Below are 22,277 nucleotides of genomic sequence, written 5' to 3'. Positions count from 1 at the left end.
TGATGACCAAAATGTTTGCGGCGAAAGCCAGTTTCGCTCAGATTAGAATTACATCCTAGTACCATAATATAACCAATTTTTAGAAGAATTGGGTAAAAATTTGATCCAATTTACGACTCAGTGGAAACTTTTATCAAACATAAAGCACACATTTCGGCAAAGATTTCAAGAATATAAAATTTTATGTGATATGGGAATGAAGACAATTGCTCCCTTGAGTTCATGGCTTTCTCGTTGGTCATAAAGTCAACATTAAAGTTGGTTAGTTCATTTTTTTTCTTTTGGGCATGGACTTAATGTCAACTAGAGTTACATAGGGCCTGATAAGTCGCCTTGGATTTTCTCTTCTTGTGGGTTTTGTTGAGTTGCTTCCCTTTTTTTTTTTTTGCTAACCCAGTTTCTGGCTGCATTTCCTTAATGTCTTCCCGATGGTAATTAAAGGCGAAAACTCAACTCCTGCCACACAAAATGGTGACAACATTTTTTTTCTTCTTTTTTGGGGTCAAAGACTTTGCGCAGGCTAAATACAACAAATTGCTATTGTTGTTGTTCCATATACGAGTTTTGTATCACGTGTGCAAACAATTAACGATAACGAAAACGAACTGTATTCCCATTTGGCCTCTTATATTTCTAAGGAATGTTTTACAATTTAAAGTTTTCTATTAAATTAATAGCACAAGCCTTTTGACATAGTAACGCAATCACTTACCGCTTTGAGGATTTTAGGTTTGTGGGTTGGCAATTGTAAGGGAACGCTTTAATCGCTTAACCAAGTTGGGTCGCTTAAGCCTCCTTTTTGTTTTAGGTGTAATTCAATAAAGGCTCGTCGGGTTTTGGGGCTTGTTGTTACAGCGGCGTCTGTCTACGCTTATCACGTACAAACACACACACACACACAAACACTGTCACACACAAACACAGTAACAGGCACAGACACTGAAATAGCTATACTAACTGATACAGAATTTTTTTGCCGTGTTTCGATTTTTCCTTTTTCCCACTCTTTAGTCCACTCTCTGTATTACAAAACGACTTTAATTTACCAGAAAAATTTGTCTAAAGCACTTTTCAAAACCAAACTTTAATGGAAAACTTAATGAAATTTTTTTGTTTAATGATTTTTGATAAAATTTGCTAACTTTAATTTTTAAGTCAAACACGAGAGAGTTTCTTTATTTTATTCTTTCTTTTTGCTAAACAACTATCAACGACGGTGATGAAATTTTCACTGAGCGACGAGCCAAATTGTTATATATGAATTTCCCAATCAAAAAGAAAATGTACATAAAGGCACGAGAGAGCTACAAACACTGGGAGAGCGCAGAGAGTTTTGGGGAAATTTTGGTACTTTATATTTATATGAAATTTCTAATTGAAAACTCTAAAAAACATTAGTTTAGCCTGGTTTCTATGGAAAAAATTGTAAAAAGTACATAAATTCAATTTATTTTCTATTAAATACGAAGATAAAATATAAAATTATCCGTTATTTATTTAACATTAACCAACACTGGTCAGTGGCCGCTCTCTCAGGCATTCTTGTAACCCCTTCAAAAGGCATGGACAAAGCGCAGGCGTCTCATATCGATTCAATGAATTTCATGTTACGTTACAGCCACCCCCACAAAATTGAACAACAGAAAAAATCCCCCAAGTCGAGTAATTTTAAGTCAGTGAGTGAGCTTGTTGCTTATTGGGCGCCAAAGCTTATTATTTGAATTAGTTTTTCCCACAATCTGGCAACATCAGCCACCACAAACAAAAGCAACGAACAAACGAAGCGAAGCACATAACAAAATAAACAAAAGATGTGACCAAAACGAGCTACGCAATAGGAGAACGAAAAAAAGAGCGGCCAACAAACTTGGCTTAAACCTCTTCTCAGTCCCAACATAACTCTCGAGCCGTAAAGTTGTTGCAAACGTGTCAAGCGGAAAGTCATTCAAAGTTTCCTCTCGATATTTCGCGTTTTACTTGAGTTTCAATTCGAATCATTTGTGTTTTCGTGCAGGTAGATGAATATTTCATTTCAAATAAACTACCAAAATGTCATAAATTTTAACAAAAACAAAAACATAAACTAAAGCCAAACCAAATATAAAAATTGTAAAAAACTTCATGTTGCATAAAAACTTGTTTTTTCACGTGCTCAATTTGAAATTATTTAAGAAGAGAAACGGACTATCAAAGACTAAAGTGAATTTGTAGTTAAGACTAACTAAAAATATAAATATTTTAAAATTTATAAACATTTACAACATACTGAATATAGCAAGTTTTATGTAGAGCCAAATATTAAATTTTAATAATTTTCAATTGCTTAAACCTACGAGCTAGTCAAAGCAAAATTAATTTCTCTCTTAGCCAAATCTGGTCATTTCTCTTAAGCTTCTCTCATATTAGTCGGTGTCTCTCCATTTTTCTCTCTTCTTCTCTGGCTTAACTATTGCACATTGATGTTTGGATTGCATAAAATTAACAGATTCCAAAAAGAGTATAGAATTAGATATATTCACACACACACACACACACACTCATGTATGTGCGTGTGTAGGTGTAGATCTATTTCCGTCTGACTTTGCTCATGACAGGGGGAAAAAAAATGTTAAACAATTTCAATTTTTAGCCCTGAAAATTCTAGTATATGTTTTCTAAAGCTTAGGAATTCAATTCATATTCAGTACATATTTTTTTTTTATTCTAACAAATGTCACACTCAATAATTATTGTCACATTTTTTCTGAAGGCTGACGTAAGCCAAAGTCAAATATTTATCCCAAAAGCAAAAAAAAAAACACACAGCAGATGAAAACAGAAAACAAAAAAACTTGTTTTTTATACGAAACAATTTTGCGAAACCTTTTTCCAAGTAAAACAAAACAAAGATAGAGTCACCATTGAGACGAAGTTTTTATACTCTCACTTTGAAATATATGTCTTAAGGATATCAAGTGTTAAGAGTCCTGAATGTATGTTTGATAATCTTTGAAAGGTATTAAGTTTTATAAACAAATACCTAACGAATCAACAACTTATATTTTCTAAATGAATTGTACAGGTAGCTTTGGCAATAAAGAACTGATATGTATATCTAGAGCTGTGATAATAAAGATTTCATCTTGTATGAATTTCTTCCCTTGACTCAAATATATGTCTATTGAAACTCATAAAAGCACTACAAATTCTTATTTGATTCTATCTTAATGTACTTTCTTAAAGGGTATCACAATTAGTAAATTTTTATATTGTTTTGTTTTTTTTTTTTTATATGACGTTAGCTGTCTAAGATCAATCAGGTCGGGGTCGCTTCTTTCTTCTGTAGTTTCGTTTTTGATGAAAATGAAATCGAGTACGTGAGACAAAAGAAATGATGGTCAGAGATCATTTGATAGATAAGAAGGCAAAGGCATATTAAAAGATTAGAAATTAATGCGGCGTTGCACTTGTGTCACGTTTGTGTACTCATAAAAAAAAAAAAAGGAAAATTTCTTAGAAAGTTATGATTAGAAAACCACACAAAAAGGGAAGCGATCTCAAAATGCAGCTGTCGGTAGATTTAACAGAGAGATAATAGACATCAGTGAGAGAAATGGTTTAAAGCTTTGTTCTGACTAAAGTTGAGTCATAATTTCGTATGACTAACTGCATGGAATGGGATGGGATGGGATGGGATGGGATGGGATGACTCTACGTGAGCCGCATGAAATTTTGCTATAACAATGTGAACAATTGGGTGATAAATCCAATAATTATTTCCAGTTGGGGCCATATTAGTAAAAGGACCCACTGAAGCGAAACAAAAGACTGTGGCAACAAACCAACTTACCGCTTGCTGCATATCTTAAAGCCATGTTACCACAAAGGAGAAATAAACAACTACAACAAACAGAACAGTGGATAATGTTGCTGTTTACTTGGCCTCTGCTGTTGCTGCTGTTCACACAAGAGGTAAGTTCAATTTGGAATTAATTAGACTAGTTTCTGGACATTTCACTTTTCATTTACATACAATATAAACTCAAAAGTTCTTTGCCGCGACCCCAAAGTCATAAAAACGAGGTTAACTGCGGGTAGTCTCTATCTCTCATTGGCTGTATAACTCCCACTCCCACTTGCACTCTATCTTTCTAACTCTCTTTCTCTGTATGTGTGTGTGTGCTTGTGTGTGCCTTACATTTTCATGGCAAATAAAATGAAAGATTTTCCATGGCAATTTTCCAGCATTTCACCAGGCACAACAAATTAATGAACTAAAACCAAACCAAAAGAGAGTCGACAGCTGGCCCAAGTCCAGTCAAGAACTATAACTCAGGCGGCCCAGTAAATTGGGGCTTTCCCTCCAATCGCCTCTATCCATGTCTCACTCTCTCTCTGTCTCTGTCTGTACTTGCAACCTTCGAATGTGCCACTAACCGATATCTTAACTTTTACCAAACGAATTTTCCATTGTTTGTGGGGGGGAATTCATTTCACATTTTTCTTTGGCTTAGAGGTTCCGGCACAAATCTATCAAATCGAATGAGGGCAGGTCCGAAAAAATCAGTTCAAGTCTAGCTTAGAGCCAGTGATATATGTATATAGACTCCCAGCCCAACAGGTCTAAAGTCTCTATGTGCCATCCGGTATGTGCGAGTATAATTCTTACTAATTGTTCGATTTCATGTGATTCATTCACTTTTTTCCAACTAAATATGGCTAATTATATCCATAAGCTGAACTTAGCCTCAAGAGATTTGAGCTTCAGTTTTTAGTCTCTTTGATTGATAGCTCAACGATGAAAGATACTTTCAATTTCGATGTGATATGTTAACGGTTTCTATGAAACTGTGTGTCTACCAAGTGACATCATAAGTTGCATATATGAATGCGTCAAGCTGAAGGCGTTAAGAGAGTATTTTTTTTTATTCTGTTTTTTGCTTTGTTTTTGTTTTAAGGCTTGGCGGCATAATAGTCGACTTCAGCCTACAGTTTACAGACATTCTTAGCTACAAGCCACTTAGCCATGTTAGTTAGCTTTGGCTAATGCAAAAAACTCACAAAACCTTGAAGCATAAACAACGGCAAACAAACGCAGCGACAAACGGAGAGACATGGAGATGGAGAGAGATAATGAAGAAGATAATCATGACTAGGATGATTTTAAGACTGCGAAAGTAAATCTCTAGCCCCCTCACCACTTTCCGGTTTCGTCTACATCTCTTGGCCAAGCCCTTTGAGTGTGTGTGTGTACGTTTGTGTGCGTGTTAAGTATCTGTTAAAATTGAAATTTTGCTGGCTTACGGTACTTTGTTAACTTGTTGTTGCTGTTGCTTTGGTTGCTTCCACTTCGCTTTTCACACTCATTAAACAATGAAATGAACTTGCCCCCATGTTGTGTTTTAAGTTACCAAAAAGGTTGTAAACACACACACACACTCTGACTGACTGTAGTTTAAGCCAAGAAGCCAAAGACCACAATTGACATCGAGTTGGCCAAATGTGGCTAGCCAATATCACTTATTTATAATTGTTTATAAAAACAATATTGACTTGCATATTAGCGAGGCATCGACTGTAGTTACTTATGTCTGTTGTTGTTATTAAAGTCATTGTTGTTGTTGTTGTTACGGGCCATTAAAATCAGTTTCAATGTCAATGTATACAAAAAAAAAACGTATATAAATACCGAGTCAAGCAAACAAAATATGCTAATTCCCAACGAAGCGACCAAGTATATTATGAATAAGGCAATATACATATGTATGAACGATATATGGTTATATACATATGTATGTGTGAGTGTATGGGTATTGGCCATGTCGTCATGGCTTTGGCCTGCCGGTTCGGCCATATAAGACAATAAATAACAAACAAAAACCGTCAAAGATTTACGTATGTATGTACGCATAAAAACCCAAAAAGAGAATCTTTTGATACTTTGCTCAGAAATGAAGCACTCCGTATCTGACCGCAGTTAACTTATGTTTGGCCTGCGGTTAAAACTGTGGGGGGACTCCAGTCATTTGTTCATATACATATATTATGTATTTCCATTCACGAATCTGAAATTCTCTAAAGAATACTTTTTAACGTATCAAAAACTGAATTAAGACATTTAACAGAATCTACTAAACTTTTATGTCTTAAAACTATTTCAAGACTTCATAATAAGACTCTTAACTTGCAAGTTCTATTACCAAAATTCTCCATGCTGTCTTTAGATAAAGGTTAACTTATTCAAGATAATTGCACTACCCTTTTTGATTTGTAGTGTAAGCCATAAAGAACAAAAACCGCAAGAAGTCCAAAGAACTGGAAAGCACGTGCTTTAAAACTCGTACAATGCCAGCCAATTGAAGTGCCCTACACTTGGTTTTCTTTTATTTTTTTTTGTTTTTATTTCTAGTTCTTTATTTTATCTCATTTCCTATGGGCGTGTGGGCAATAACTTTATACGTATGCGGAATGGATTGGCTCCCGAATATGATTCATTGTTTTGTTAACTCGAAATGTTTATTTATTTCTTAGAAGTAAAGTTCCAAGTTATGAGCCAACAGCAGCAGCAGCAGCAGCCAGCTTTAGTTTTTGATTTAAAAATAACAAAAGAGAATCTTGTCTTTGTCTTGATGGAAATTCTTGAAGAATCTTTGGTTAGAGGGCTAACGGTTAATGTTAGATACAGTTGGCCAGTTTTATGGTTAATACTTGAATAATGATTGAAAAACTTAAGTTTTTACCAGAATGTCAGAATGTCAAGAATAGCATTATGCTCTAATTAACAGAAAATGTTAGATAGTTTTTCCACAACGCATAGTTTATTTTTTTTTGGAGTTGAAGTATTACCATTCGGCATTAACCACAGAAAATTGAGTGCAATGAAGTGGAGTGGAGTTGGAATCTGGTTGTGAGTTTGTCATACATACCAAACCGACTGAGGCAATTAGAAAAGCCAACCAGTTTGGCCTCTACACGCAACTCCACTGGGTTAGTAGTGTGTGTCTGGAGCAGCAGGAAACCAGACTCAACTCGAAAGATGCCATTAGATTGGCTCTATAAACTCACACACACATAGACACATACAAATTGTGTTCTATAGGAGTGTTTTATGTCATGTGAACCGTTGACCACGAGCAAAATTTATAACAAATATATATATTTTTGTTAGTAGTTGACGCAATTTAATGCCATGTTGGATTTTGCAGTGCAAATTGTTTTGTTTACTTGCAGCAAGTCTAGCGTGAAATTCATTAAAATTTATGCAAAAGTGTTTGGCATATTGGGTCATCTAGTCACTAACTAACAGTCAGTACATTCACTCAGTATGCTGCTGTGCTGGGGAGAAAGTTCTTTCTTTTGTTTGTCTAACTTTGGCTGCTTCTGCCTTTCTGACTGCCTGACTGACTGACTGACTGACAATGTGACACCGACACCAACTCTTTGCCCCTGGTTCGGTTAGCACATTTCATTATTTGATTAACTTGCATTGTTTGCCTGCAGCTAATGCTCTAGCATAGCTGGAGCTGTCACTCATTCAGCCCAGTAACAAAAGCAATTTAGCAATTGTTTTTCTTTTCTCCTATGTCTATATAGAAGAACCTATATACCCTGGGTGTCTGTGGGTTTTAAGGGCGTATTTTTTCTCTTAGTTGATCATGATAATTTCAAATATTAAACTCTGATTCGTATATAGCCAAACATTCTTAACAAATATGACATTGAATTATATTGCTTCCTAATCCATTCCCTTTCTAGGGTATATGTCTAGTCGAATTCTTTATTTTACCCTAAGAATGTATTAAAATTTTTGCTGTAATTTTTGAACTGAAGCTGCAGGCTTTAGTGTTGGTAAAAGTAGGTTTTATTTGAAACTAATGGGAAAAACTATTTCCCCTAGTTCTGTAATTTTGTTTTCGATGTTGTTGTTGTTGTTGTTGCTGTTGCTATTGTTATTGGACTGTCATTGAGGTTTATGCTCCGAAAGTTTTTTTTAGGTTTACTTTCAAATTCTATTTGCCAGCAAATGATGAGCAAAGGAAAGTGCGCATTTATGAAAATTGCATTGACTGGAGGGTTTTTTTTGTTTTTTCTGGTGGGGGAAAATGTGTTTTTCGTGCCCAGCAAAACATTTGGGGAAGCAATTAAGGCACTGGCCAAAGAAAGTGTGGCAAGTTTTAGCCACATCAAAGAACACGATAAGTTAATTTGTGGCTAAATGACAAGCAAATTTCAGCTGAAAACAACCAACAGAAAGTTCAAATATATAAATTTTGATCTGAACTTGGATAACAAAATCTCAGTCAGGGTCAATGTTTCGGTATCATGAATGGATTTCTTGTGAAAAACAAAACACCAAATGGTTATAAATCAATTGTCTTTTGATTGAGAGTTCTATTTAAGTATAATTTGACTTTATAAAGTATATTTTGTATTTGAAATACTTTGATTTATATTAATCTTTTAAAATAGAAAAAATCTTATTGTTAGTCTTAGTTATAAAACTTCACTTAAAACTAAACTTTAAACTAAGACTTCTTTCGACTAAATATTTTATGTTATAAACAAGAAGAAACTTTATTGATAAAAAGCTTTAAAAAAATCTAAAAACATCTTTAGCTTTATTGGATTTTTTAATTGTTTATAAAGGTTACTAATTATTTTTTTTGATGCCTTTAATTAAAAATCTTAAAAATTAGTCAGATGAAACCCAATTTTAATTATATTAAAAATATTTAGAATTTTTATAGAACAAAACTTTAATATTAAGCAAATAAAGAAAGATTCCTTGTGAAAATTTAAATGATTTCTATTGAAAAATATTAAGTACAATCTTGACCACTTGTTGATTTTTTTTCTAAACAAAATCATAAGTTTATTAATAGCTTAATCGTTTTAATAAATCGCCATTTTTCCTTCATTCTTAGATGTAAATATTTTTCCATTTAATAGATTTGATTATTTATCATTTTGATGAGCTTATGAAACTCATTAAAAATTTTTTAATGCATACTTAGAACTTTCGGCACTTTCACATCATCAAGATGAGATAATTATAGATGCATCTTTCGGTATACAAAAGAGAATGTTTAATTCAATTAAAGAGAACTTTCAAAACATTACCCAGCCCATGTAAGCCCTCAGCTTAACAAGCATAATGAAAATAAAAAGAAAGTGCTTAGCATAATTGCCTGAAGCTTATGGAAAACGCATTAAAATGAAACTTGGGTTTTTTTCTTCATTCTTCTATGTGATGGCTACCGTTTAAGAAGGTCTTTTATGATGAAGTTCTGAGGGCAAAGAAAGCAATTAATAAAACACATAAGTAACGATTGGAATTCTATGTTTTATTTTTTCCCCCTTTATGGCCATGGCAAAAGAGCTACAAGTTGTGGCTTTTGTTTAGGTGTTTCATCTATTGATTGCTTCTCAACCATGGCCAACAAAAGCAACCAAGAGGTGGGTTTGGCGGCGACGGGGAGGGGACAAACACAAGTGCTTATTATTATATTAGTGCTACGACAGCGTTTCATTATGAGAGCCACACAACTGACCCCGCCGAGTGTTGAAAAGGGGTCCGACCAGGTCGTTGCCAAAGAACGTGCCCAGACATAGACGTGTCTTGCACATTGGTTAAAGACGCCAGCAAACTTATTGATCGAGAAGAATGCCAAAGAAATGTTTGAGAAATTTGTAATAAGAAGACAGACAAATTCAACCTCAGAACTGGCCATTAATGAAAAGTAATAAAATGTTGTTGAGTAACCAATCAATGCTCAGGGCCTGTGGCCCACTGTGCCCATCTATGGGGCATCGGCGAATATCTCTAGAAGATGAAACATCAATGAAACAGTGCGGCAAGGCAATTGAAATTTAATTGAACCGACATAGCGCGACATTAATTGCTGGCCCTCAAAAGGGAGTTGGAAGATGGCAGTGAGACAGCCAAAAGATTACCAGAGGTTTTTGGTTGTTTTCCTTTTTGTATGGGAAAAGTCGAGGAAAACCTTTCAGCAGTCAGTCAGTCAGTAAATGTTTTGTTAGTTTTCCATTGTACTTTTTATATAAGCCCAACCGATGGTAGACGGTTTGGTGAAAACAAGTTTAAAGCATTTTGGCCAAACCCCAAAAACGAAACTGAACTGAAACACAAAACTCGAACCGAAAAAGCTCAAGCATAAGTTGGGCCAAAACATAAATACGGCCAACAATATGCGACGTCTCTGCTGACTCCTAACTCCAACTCCAACTGGATCTCGGGCTTCATCTTGGACTGTAATACGAGTTAAACGGCAATTTATGTGCTGCCAGCAAAAATACCGTGACAATTTGCAATCAGCAGTCGCAGCCGTCGCAGCAGTCGCAGCAGCAGAGGGATTTTTCAACTGGACTTAGCCGACCAACTGCTAACTCCAACTGTGGCCTTATGTTATAATTTACTTCGGCTGAGCTTTATTGCTTTTGTGCGCCACATAGCGGAAATTCAAATGCACGCGAAATATGTTAAAAGCAAAAATTCCCCTTCCCCCCTTCCACCTCCCCTCGCCCAATCTCCTTTGGGGCCATAATCTATCTACCTACCTATACTCAAAGTCTTTTGTTATGCACGAAGTTTTGTTTAACTTCTAATTCAGAAAAAAAAACTACAACTTGTTGCTGTTGTTGCTGTGGCTTTTCGTGTGTTTTTGCACATGTTTAGCTATACTACTATATACCCCATACATACTATATGTTTGGCAATCCAAACACCAAACTCAACCCAAATGCGCAGCTGCATATATCTAGCCAGGGATTTGCCTACCAAACTGGCGATTGTATCACATTTAACAATCAATAAAAAACCAAAAACAAAAAGACAAAAATTCGCTTGCGAAATAACAGCATTAACAACAACAACAACAAAACACGCCCATTTCCATTAATTGTTTTAAATAAATCAAAATAAAAACTTTACACCAGAGGCAAACAAATAAAAGTTCTTGCACCAATTTTAAAGAATTTGCTGCAGACATAAAAATAAAAACAAAAATTAAACGTTTTTCTCATAAAATTTATATTGCACAATTTAGTTTTGTGTTTTTTTACTCAGTTAGTTAACTATTTTGTTTTTTAGTATGTAGGTTTCTTTCTTTTTGTGCAGATAAATAAAGTTTGGCCATATCACTATATCATCTAGGTACTTAAATCTGCCAAAACACTAATTAAACCCGATGCCATAGAGAAATATATATGGGTGTAAAAATCTTTCACTAAACGAATGAAAACCACACTTCATTTTAAATTTTGGGCCAGGAGCTTTAGACAAATTTCTTTTGTGGTCAAGTAGTTTATTTAATTTTTGGTCTTTATGCACATTTGATTAATATAATATTAATTTGTTTTCAAAGTTAAAAGGCGATTAAAATTAAAAAATCAACGAATGATAAAGAGAACTTGAAAGTTTTTCAAACATATTTCTTATATAAATTTAGAAAAACCAAATAACTTTTCGCTGAATATGGCTTAAAAAGAATTAAACATTTCAAACAAGCCGCAAAATCTTTGAAGTGTGTATTCAAAACAGTTTCTTAACTGGTTTTCAAAGAGCTAAAGCTAGTTTAGATACACGTTATTTAAATAGACTCACTAAGATAAACGAATATCCTCAATTGACTGGCATATCGAAATATATATATTTTATATACAAATATATGGATCAAAAAGAAAAAAGCAACTACAAAATACTTGACAAAAACCTCAATCACAGAGAAATGCGAGTCCTTTGATAAGGGAAAATGGTTAGAAAGATAGAACGATGGAAATTGCTGATCTTACATTAAAAATTCTTCCTTTTTTTTTGAGAAACTATTTTAGTGGTCTTTACTTTTTTAAGATGAAAAGGTAACTTTGTTTTTATGAATATATTAACTTGACTCGCTGAACTAAAAGTAGTTACTACCTCAAGAAGTATCATGGATAAATGAAATATTAAATATGAGACCAGTAAGCCCTTAATTTGTTTTATTTTTTTGCTATTATGCTTACTGTCATAATTTATTTGAGATCTTTTGCTGTTGTATTTTCTTTTTTTTTTTTGCAAGTTCTGTGATGATTCTTTAGCAGCTAATTGCCTTTCTAGTTACTAATTGCTCACGTCACTGGACTTAATAGTTAAAATGACTAAACGCGGCGTCCGAACAGTTTTGGTTTATGGCCACAGACAGTTTGACCCCATACAGCTATATAAATCAGCGGTGGGGCTTAGCTTAATGGGTAGACAACAGTGTGAGGAGTACAGTCAGAGTTAAGCCACAAAGATGGAGATGGAGAGACTGAAACTGAGACTGAGAAACGAAGAGATTGAGACCCATTTGGCCAATGCAACTCCAGCTGTGCGTGGATTTTCCGGTGCGATTTACATCTGGCTTGTTTGGGCAAACAAGTTTGTGCCTTTTTGCAAGTCTTTTGTTTTCGAAAGAAGTGAATTCCACTAAATGAAAAATCACTCAGACTCATATGCTAGACATTAGACCGATCATATCCTGGGGCTTTTTTTTTTAGCAAATCCATCACACAAATTTCGATGGCGTGACTGGAAGTGCAAGTGTGTCTAATTGTGCTTATTTTCGATTCGGCTTATAAGCAATCAGAGCGTGTTGCATAATCATACAAAAAGCCAGTAACAATTTATACAATGTTTGCTATTTTAACAAGCCCCAGCAACGATAGTGAAACGAGTATGCAAAAGAAAAAAAAAACTATTTTAATTGACTGGAAACAAAAACAAACAAAATACAGAAACCAACAAACGAGCAAAGCGAAAAAAAAAACAAAATAAAAATGCAAACTCAACAAACAATTGCATTTTGCCCAGCGACAAATTGTCATGGGAGTTGTGTGGTGGAGTCGCAGTCGGAGTCGTTGTTGGAGTCAGAGCAGCTGTAGATCTTGCTCCAGCTATGGAGTATCTCCATATGACCCTCAAGCGTTGGCGCATTGAACCCTCCACCAAATCGATCTTGGCCAAGAGAGTGAGAGAGAGAAAGAGAGAGATAGAGAGAGATGTGGCCTATGTAATTGCCTGTAGGCCTTTTGTTCCACAATCAGTTTATGCAATTTTTATAGCCTTTTCTTAAGTGCTTTGGCTTAAGTCTTGCTATAAATTCCTTCAAATTCTGCTGCTGTCCATGCAAAGTGGATGTTCTAGTTGGCTTAAGTTTGGTATACATATAGAAAGTGGCACACTGTCCATTGGCCAAATGCAGTTTACTTTTTGGGTCAACTTTTTTTGCATTTCACTTGAATGTCCTCCCAGTTCCCCCGCACACACACACAGTAGCCACAACAAAAATTAATTGCTTTAATGACTGCACAAAAATTTCATATTTTAGTGATCCAAATTGGTTCGACATTTCGAAAGTAAATATAAATCAAAAGAATAAGACACAAAGGGAAAGGAATATCCCATGTATAGCCTGAGGGTTGGACAAACGTGATCTGGACCAAGCTGCTGACGCCAGCTTTTGTCATGACATGACTTACTTAACTTATTTTCTTTTGTGGCTTATCTAGCGCCTACAGAGGCTCAAACTGTGTGGCTGTGGCAGTGGCTGGGAGCTGGAACTCAAGTTGGGGCTGGGACTGAAGACTCTAGCACAAATTCAATTATCACGACGACGTTGAGTTGAGAGAGCTTGCCAATAAATTATCTTAAAGCCAAATGCCTTTGACAGTGCGCGGCTGAAACTGACCCAAAACGTGCAGAACTTTGTCAGACTCAAAGTTCTATCGTCTATGGGCCATGGGCTATGGGCTATAGTCTTGGGGTTTTCGACATTTTGATTTGAGTTTAGGTTTTTGTTTGGGCCCGCTGATGTTGCAATTAATTGCGACTTTGGCTTTGCCATTAAAATTAATTTGAATTTTCTTTCTTTCTACTGTAGCTGCTGCTGCTGCTGATTGTTGTTGTTGTTGTTACCCAATGACTATGCATTAAATTTATTTCTTTTGACCATATATGCGTTAGTTCCCAGGCTTTTGAATCGGGTCAACGTTATTAACTAACTGAATAATAGACGAGCATCCTAAGAGAGTGTGAGAGAGAGAGAGAGAGGAGGAAAATAAGCACTAATCACCCATTTCTCACCCATTTCTCACTTGTGGCTTTTTGTTTTATTTTCAGGTTGCCACACAGGAACCACCAGCTGGGCCAGTTGAGTTTGCTCCTCATGTGACGGCCACATGCAAAGCTGGCACCATGAACATCAAAGTAAAGTTCAGCTCCGGCTATACGGGAGCTGTCCATGCCCGGGATTATCGGACTCCTGCCTGTATGGCCATGGGCGATGGCAGTGATTCGGTTGGCTTTAGCCTCAACCTCTGGGCCAAACAAGGAGCCACGGACTACTGTGGCATTCTGGTCAGCAACGTGAGTGGAAGCAATGTAAGCATTAACAATTTTGGGTCTAACACAATTAACTTGACTAAAATTTGTAACAGTTTTAAGTAACAAGATTTTCAGATTGAATTGCATTGGAGAGAAAAACTGATTGATTGATTTTCGTTTAGTAGACTGAGTTAGTAGGCTAATTTTATTGAACTTTTCAACGCCAAATAGTCAATTAATTTGACTGAATTGACCAACAAACGAGAAATTAAATGTTTTAACTTGCCTCTGAGTGACCAAAATGAGGCATCTGTGTGAAAATGATGCAATAGAAATGAGATAGACTTTTGTGGCCTTGTCTAGTCTCAGGCAGTAACCAAGTGTGTGTATGTATAGGTGTGTGCGAGTGTGTGTGTGTGTTTGTCTGCCTTTACCAAAAGGGCACGCATGCGCATAAATTGTAAGCTCTCTCGCCTATCCTATCAAAGTGTACTTGAGTCTTGGCCCCGAAATCAACACAGATCAGCAATACTGTGAGACAAGCCAGCCAGTCAGTCAGTCCATATAGTAACGATGGCAATAAAAATCAAGTTTAATCCTACGTGCATCACTTGGCGTGTTGACAGGCGGCGGCCTACTCGTGCTCTGTGGCTCAAGTTGAATGCAAACAATGGCAGAGCAGGCAAAGCAGAGCGAATTGAAGCTCCGGTACTGAGGACTGAGGACTGGGGACTTTGACTTGCACTGCAACCAAATCGCATTAGCCATAGAGTTATATGCAAATTATCAGCATGCCAGCTTTGTATATATGTATGTACATACATATCTATATGTGATGTTTCTCAACATTATTAATTGCAATGTCAAATCGTGGACCGCACCCTGTATACCAAAAATAACTACAACTCTCTGATCGGTGTATATAGATTCCGCTTACTCTAGAGCGGCCCGCCTTCCGTTTCCCATTGCTTGTTTCTTACTTAAAGGGAGGAGGTCCCCCATAAAATTAAATCACGCTTATCGCAACTGCAATACACTTGAGGTCCTATTTTCATATGCCCTAACCATGGGCAAGGTATTTACAATATTACCACATATTGGTAACAAAACAAGATTGAAATTGATAAGGGTGAATTACTAAACTATTCCAAGTTACCTTGTAATCAGAAGATATATTAATTTTCATTGAAAGTCAAGAAAAGGGTATAAAAGTCTTCGACAAAGTTTAGATTAGTCTGGCCCTCTGATTTTTTCTTTAACCCATACCTACACTTTGGGCTGGGAGTGGCGTCTACGAGTACGACCAGACTTAAATACACTTACAGGTACACACACACACACAGTTGCAGTTCACTTGGGCAGACACGGCTTTCCACGCTTTGACTTTGACAGCATTCCACGGTGTTGCGGCTGCGTGTGCGCGGAATTTGTGTCAAAAGAATTCGTTTTTCCTTTTCTCTTGGCCAGCAATTTCGAGTCTATTCGCTGGCAAATATTTTCTTTAGAGCCTTTAATTGCTTTCGAAATGCCTTCGCATTGGGATTGACCTTGACTTGGCTGCAAAAGCTGCAAATCCCAAAGTAGTCTGCCTCAATCATTTTACAGTCTAAAATTGGCGCTCAACGACGCGACGCCCAAAGCCAAAAGTCAAGCCCCAGAGAAGACAACAAGGCAACAACAAAGAAAAAAACCAACACAATTTTCCATAAAGTTCAAGCTGTTATTGTTTTGTTTTTTTAGCCATTGTGGTTGTGGCTGTTGTGGGCTGACTTTGACGTACTTGAACTTATTTCTTATTACCAGTATTATGATTATTATTATTATTATTATTTCGAGTGGGTTGCTGCTTTGGCAAATTATTTGCCATTACTTGATGATGGCTGTTTCTGGGTTCTTTCTGCCTGAGCTATTACAAACATTTAAATGTTAATTGCATTGCACAAACCGACAGACAGACAGATAGAGAGAGAAAAAGATGTTCTAGCAATTTGCCATTAAGCAATTTCCACACATTACCTCATCTATTCACATATGTTAAATCAACTTTGATAATAACATTTGATAATGAGAGCTCCCATCTGGCACTTGTCTGCCACGATGATGATGATGACAGAAATGATATTGCTCCTATCTGCACGAAAGGTATTTATAAAGCCAAAAAGCTTATTTAACCAATAGCAAACTTACTGAATTTAAACAAGCTTCATTCATAAAATAAAAATAGCTGACAGCATTTTGATATTAAATACTAAAATAGGGCTTTTGTCGTGGGTGTTTCTCTAACAAATAAACACGAGATGAATAATAATTTTAACAAAAATACTATACTTACATATACATACATACGATTGCTTAATCTAAACCGGTTTGACAAGCAGATGGAGGAGAAAAAAAAAACAACTTATTGACAATTAAACAGAAGTGGCAAGAAACTTGTACTTTTTGTTTGCAGTTGCTATATCTTTATACGGAAAGCCTCAATGCATTGCCTCACCGTAGCTCACAATTGCGGGTCAAGGTGAAATTCAATACATACATGCGTAAACATCTGAAAAATAAAAACTATATGGTCACCACAAAAGATAATCAGTGTCAGTGACATCGTGTAAAGGTAAAAACCCCCGCCCTGCCTGCCTCCCATCTCTTGTAGCTGGCCAAGCGTGGAGTTTCTAACAAGTTGCTCGCTCGAGTCTTTCGTTTCTGCCTAAAGAAATGATATTCAAAAAAAGAAAATTGTAATTACCCCAAAACGAAATGATAGCCAAGCAAATAATTAACTTGAAAAGTGCAGCTATTAAAATTGCTCCCTGTCAGACATACATACATATGTGAGCATAATCAAACATTGAAGACAAGCCCAGTGAGAATACATACCGAAGTCTTTATACACTTGCCGCTTGATGGGGAAAATGCCACTGGGCATTGTGAATATACCCACTTGTAAAAATGCTTGGAAAATGCTTAGAAGAGAAAATAAACAAGTGGAAAACTGCGTCACACTTGGCGGCATTTTGCATTTCCTTGTTGCGATTGCATCATGTGACAATTAACATGCCACAAGTGCTAGTTGCAGCCATGATCTCAATGGGGGCAGCAACAGCCGCCAGGTCTTGTATGTGTGTGTGTGCCTTATGAGTGAGAAGAACTCGCCAAAAGAAAATGCATAAATAAGGGCTTTTGGCTTCAGAGTTGGCTTTTAAACCCAATCAACATTAACGTCACGGGCATAAAGTTTTAATAACCAGCGATTAAATATCTCTCTCTCTCTCTCGTTCTCTCTATTTGTTTCTCTAGCGCACCGAGGAGCGTTCCATTCAGCTTGCAGTGCGTGTGCACAAGACTCTCGAATTGGCGGATGATAAATTTTATGTGATTACCTGTGGCAAATCGGGCTTTACGCGGTAAGTTTTTTGTTTTTGCCCCCAAAACCTAATCCTAAACCCAAGTTTAAACTTATGTGTGTGTGTGTGGCTGAGCAATTGCACTTAAGTCTGTTTGGCTATCCATCTGTCCGTCATTCAGCCAGCCAGTCAGTCAGTTCGTAATTTGGTCTAGGCTTCCGTCAGTCTAAAGTGCTCGAAATTTCATTTGATTTGGCAATTTCAGTTCAGTGTCTTGAAACTTGTTTCGCTGGGTCGGCTCACAACAATCGAAATCAAAGACCAATGTATGTATGTACATGTAGGTGTTAAACAACAAACACAAAAAATAATGAAAAAATTCTAAATAGAAGTAACCACTCAAGGCCATTGAGCTCTGCTTTTTATTTGTGTCCAATTCTTTCACTCAATCAATTTTTTCCTTTTTTTCTCACTTTAATTCATGTGGTATTTATTTTTGCTGTTCAATTAACGGTGAATGTGCAAGATAACAATCTTTTTGAGAAACAATTTAATTTGTACGCCAGAGTTGGATAGAGAGAAACTCATTTGCATAATGCCAATGACTTTGGAATTACCGCGCGATGTCTACAAATTACGCAAGTTTGTTGTCTAAGTCTTTTGTTTTAAGCAGAAGCATTAATGAAAATCGGCCAGAGATAGAAGCCAAACGATAAAGCACACTCACACACACATGTGTATGTAAGTATGTGTAGAGTTTTAAAATGGTTTTCCAAACGGTTGCGCTCTGTTAAGCTTAAGATGAAAAGAAATCGTAAACAGACTTGCCAACATGGTTCCATCAGATATTATACCTATATACAAACATATATATTTATTTATTTATATATGTTTAAAGGCAACTGTCTATAACGTAATGACCGGCAATTGCATAACAATTATTTTTTGCAAGCTTTTGGCTCTATTGACTCAGACACATTTCTTTTTTCTTTTTTAATTACCCAAGCAGATTCATTGTAATTGCTTACCGTTAAATTTCAATTTTCTCATCTCAAACAACCAACGAACCGACTAACTAACTAACTTGTGTTCCTTATGCATTTCCAGCGATGACAACGCCCATGTTGTACTTAAGTTTCTGGAGAATGATCATCGAGTGCGTGAGACAGTCTATGGTCATGAGTACAAGATACGCGCCGAGTTCTCAAAGCCAAATGGTGCGTAATAAAGTTTTGTAAATCACATTTCTTATAGATATATATGATTATACAGATACCTATGGCTTACGTGTGGGCAATTGCTTTGCCTTTGACAGGAAGAATCTCACCCTCAAGTTGACAGATGATCGAGGGTAAGTCTTTCATACATATGATTGATAGCTCATTCACTCATTGCTCATTGACATGATTTTAGCTGCCCTTATGATCGTAATTTAATAAGCCGATTTGTACCCACTGCCGATGGTCGAGCTGCTGAAGCTACACTTGCCACTATGTTCAAGTTTCCTGAGGGTAAGTGGTAAACTAAAACTGAAGAATCGAATGCATAAACTGATTATCCTTATCGTATATATAGGCTCGGAAGTTCATCTTCAGTGCGATGTCATACAATGCTATGGACGTTGTGTGGAATTCGATGATTGTAATGATGTGGCTCTGGCCGGTTTCACCAAGGGCGGCAATGGCAATGGACCTCGCAAACTTGGACCCAACGAAGAGGGTTCCAGTCTAGCTGGAACTACTGTATTTGTTCTAGATCCTGCCGAGGCGCGTTGTAAGTTTCTAGATTTTTCAAATACATATATCCAAGTAGATCTAGTAATTGAATGCATTTTAGTGCTCTCATCGAATTGCGAGGAGGGTATACGTCCCAGTTGGTTGCTTTGGCTGGCCATTACCTTGGGTGTTCTATTCCTGATAATGTTGCTCATGAATATATTCCTTTGCACGGCCATGAGCTGCAGTTGTGCTAATACAGAGGTGAGTATTACAGTTCTGCTAAGCAAATAGAATTAAAATAATTCAATAATTTTCCCCCCGCATTTAGATCATTGAGAAAGAGCCATCGATAATTGAGGAATACGATCCATATCGTAGCTGGCATGGCAGTCAGTATGGCTCACGATATTCGCTGCATGGACGGGATGCGCACAAGGGCTATACCAGTGGCGGTTCCACAATACACTCAAATAGGTCTGATAGATATTAATTAAGTCTGCCTGCAAAACAAAAAACAAACACCAAACACACAAAACACACACTCTATACAACACTTCGATATGCAAATGCTGCCGCTGTTCTGTTCTTCCAACAAAAAACAATAAAACTACAAACAAAAAAGTATTTCTGGTAAACACAAACACTTACACACACACACACACTAAGCATGCCTTAAAGGACATATTCCTGTATCTATGTATTTGCCGTATCTCCTGTTAACTGGAAAACAAAACAACAAAACAAAATATTGTATTCACAAGAAATTTTTTAAGAGAATGTTATACCATTTCGTGCCTAGTATTGCTGTAACTGTAATTAACCGTTATTAATTCTGCATTTTATTTAATGATAGTAACTAACTTTCTTAGTACTGCTAGACCTTCTTCACTCCATCCCTCCAACAAATACAAAAGCCACAACAAATCAAAACTAACTGACAATATTTCCAAATATTTATAGTAACCATGCTAACTTTAATCTCTATTAGAACTCTTCATTCAATCCAATATTATTATTATGATTTTGACATTCCATTGTATTATTAAATCCCAACTTATCATCCAACATACTACTCCGAAGGTCTATGCCAATCGATAACGATAACGATTACGCAATTGTACATTCGCGACCCGGCTCTAGACATTCCCATTCCACGTTACACGGACAGCGCGCCAATCGTGGACCGCCCAGTAATATCTGATTGTTAAACAAACACAAACGAAATCACTAATCCTTAATGAGAAAAACAAACAATTACATAATTTTCAATAAGTTATTGCATAAGTCTTTCTCTTTCCACATTAAATACTAAGTCTCAAATGTATATAACTAAAACGTTTAATGCTCTCCTCCTTCTTCAGTTTTTTTCCAAATTGTCTAGGCTTAATACAAAAAAATTATGATCACATTGTAAAATACTAAAAACTACAACTAATTAAATACGAAAAAAAACAAAAAGAAACAAAAACAAAGAGAAAATTAAGTAAATTACTAAACAATTCAATTTTTGAAATCTATTTAACATAAGTCATTAGTCTCTCATAAGTGCAAACGAATGTGTATTAGCGAAATGTTTCAATTATTTGTAAAAACGAAATTAAAAGCAAATCCCAACAAAATTAAATTAAACATTAAAATGTATTTCGTATTACAAAATAGTGTAAAATCATAAGCAGACATTTGGCGTATTGCGTTAAACGTATAAAGTGTAATTAATTTTAAAATAAAATTATTAATTTGATTAAAAATTTAAAAAGTAACATTCTTTTGTTTTTGAAAAACTATTTGAATTTGGTTTCAGTTATACGGATTGAATTATTATTGACATAAGTTGCAATATGTTTTTGAATTTTTTTAACAAATGAAGAATGTAATGCGCTTTTAAAGTTAAGCTTCGTTGGAAAGGTTGTTATGACTTAAAAAGGATTTCGGAAAACACTCGTATTGCCTTTCGATAGAGCCATCGGAATATTGAGAAGATATTTATACAAAGTACACAGTCAACAGCTTGTAATCGAATTTAAGAGGGTTAGATCTCCACAAATATTCTAAAAAGATCATTTTGCTATGCCTTGACAACTGTAGAGCTTATCTAACAGTTTAATTTTTAAATGATTTATTATTTAACTATTCCAAAACGGAACTGCACACACGATAAAGGCCAACGAATATAAACGACAGCCTAAAAGTAAACTATGCTTTTTGAAAATCTTCATCAGTCATTCATTTCTCCCATGAGATAGGTGAAATTTATTTTACCAGTTAATAAGTTCTCCTAATAATTAAATAATAAAAAACGAAAACTATGTAGATTTTTAACATTCATTGTGATTTTCCAAACATCAAAAAAAGAATGAACATGACGCAACCGTATTACCTCAACAAATCGTAATGTAATTACTTAATTACATAATTAATTAATTAGTAATGTTTTTTATTTTAATTCTTTTTTCTTTCGTATTACCCTTTTTTTATTAGAAACTTTAAACTTAATTTTTTGTGAATAAGAAAATTTTAACAATTCATTTATGATTTTGGCCCATGGTTGGTAAATTCATTTCTACCCTGTTCTCTTTGTGCTTGGCTTATCTTCGTTTTTGCGCTCACAACGAGTTTTGTTTTTATACCCTGTAACCATGCATAAGCCAAAAAGGTATATACGAAATTGGCAATTGCATGTAACATACAAAAGAAATCATATTTAAATATTGTAGGATTTAAATATAGATCTATATGATTTAAAGTGACATTACTTGATTTGGACATATGCTAGGATTTAATTACTTATTTTTATCTTTACACGTGTGTGGTAATTAGAATTTGTACACTCGCTTTAGCTAGGATTACTGAATGTGGAACCTTTATACACATTTGAAA

The 22,277-nt window shown here is 35.7% G+C and overlaps 1 protein-coding gene across 2 annotated transcripts; it reads left to right on the top strand.

Annotated features, from left to right (window-relative positions):
* The first annotated feature begins 1,891 nt into the window (after positions 1 to 1,891).
* LOC6649537 lies at positions 1,892 to 21,104 on the top strand. 2 transcript variants are annotated; one of them, XM_023179631.2, is made up of 10 exons: positions 1,892 to 2,014; positions 3,763 to 3,951; positions 14,138 to 14,383; positions 17,636 to 17,742; positions 18,790 to 18,899; positions 18,955 to 19,033; positions 19,096 to 19,193; positions 19,258 to 19,455; positions 19,519 to 19,661; positions 19,729 to 21,104. In XM_023179631.2, the coding sequence occupies exons 2-10, from the start codon at positions 3,853 to 3,855 to the stop codon at positions 19,888 to 19,890; spliced, it is 1,242 nt and encodes a 413-aa protein (XP_023035399.1). In that variant the 5' UTR covers positions 1,892 to 2,014; positions 3,763 to 3,852; the 3' UTR covers positions 19,891 to 21,104. The 2 variants fall into 2 exon arrangements, with proteins under 2 accessions (XP_023035399.1, XP_023035398.1); XM_023179630.2 differs by having other exon boundaries at positions 1,893 to 2,014; positions 14,138 to 14,398.
* The last annotated feature ends 1,173 nt before the right edge of the window (positions 21,105 to 22,277 follow it).

This window comes from Drosophila willistoni, chromosome 3R (assembly GCF_018902025.1).
Source record: "Drosophila willistoni isolate 14030-0811.24 chromosome 3R, UCI_dwil_1.1, whole genome shotgun sequence".
Classification (NCBI taxonomy): domain Eukaryota; kingdom Metazoa; phylum Arthropoda; class Insecta; order Diptera; family Drosophilidae; genus Drosophila; species Drosophila willistoni.
The sequence above is the reverse complement of the archived record's forward strand: the minus strand, read 5'-3'. Positions and strand labels throughout refer to the sequence as shown.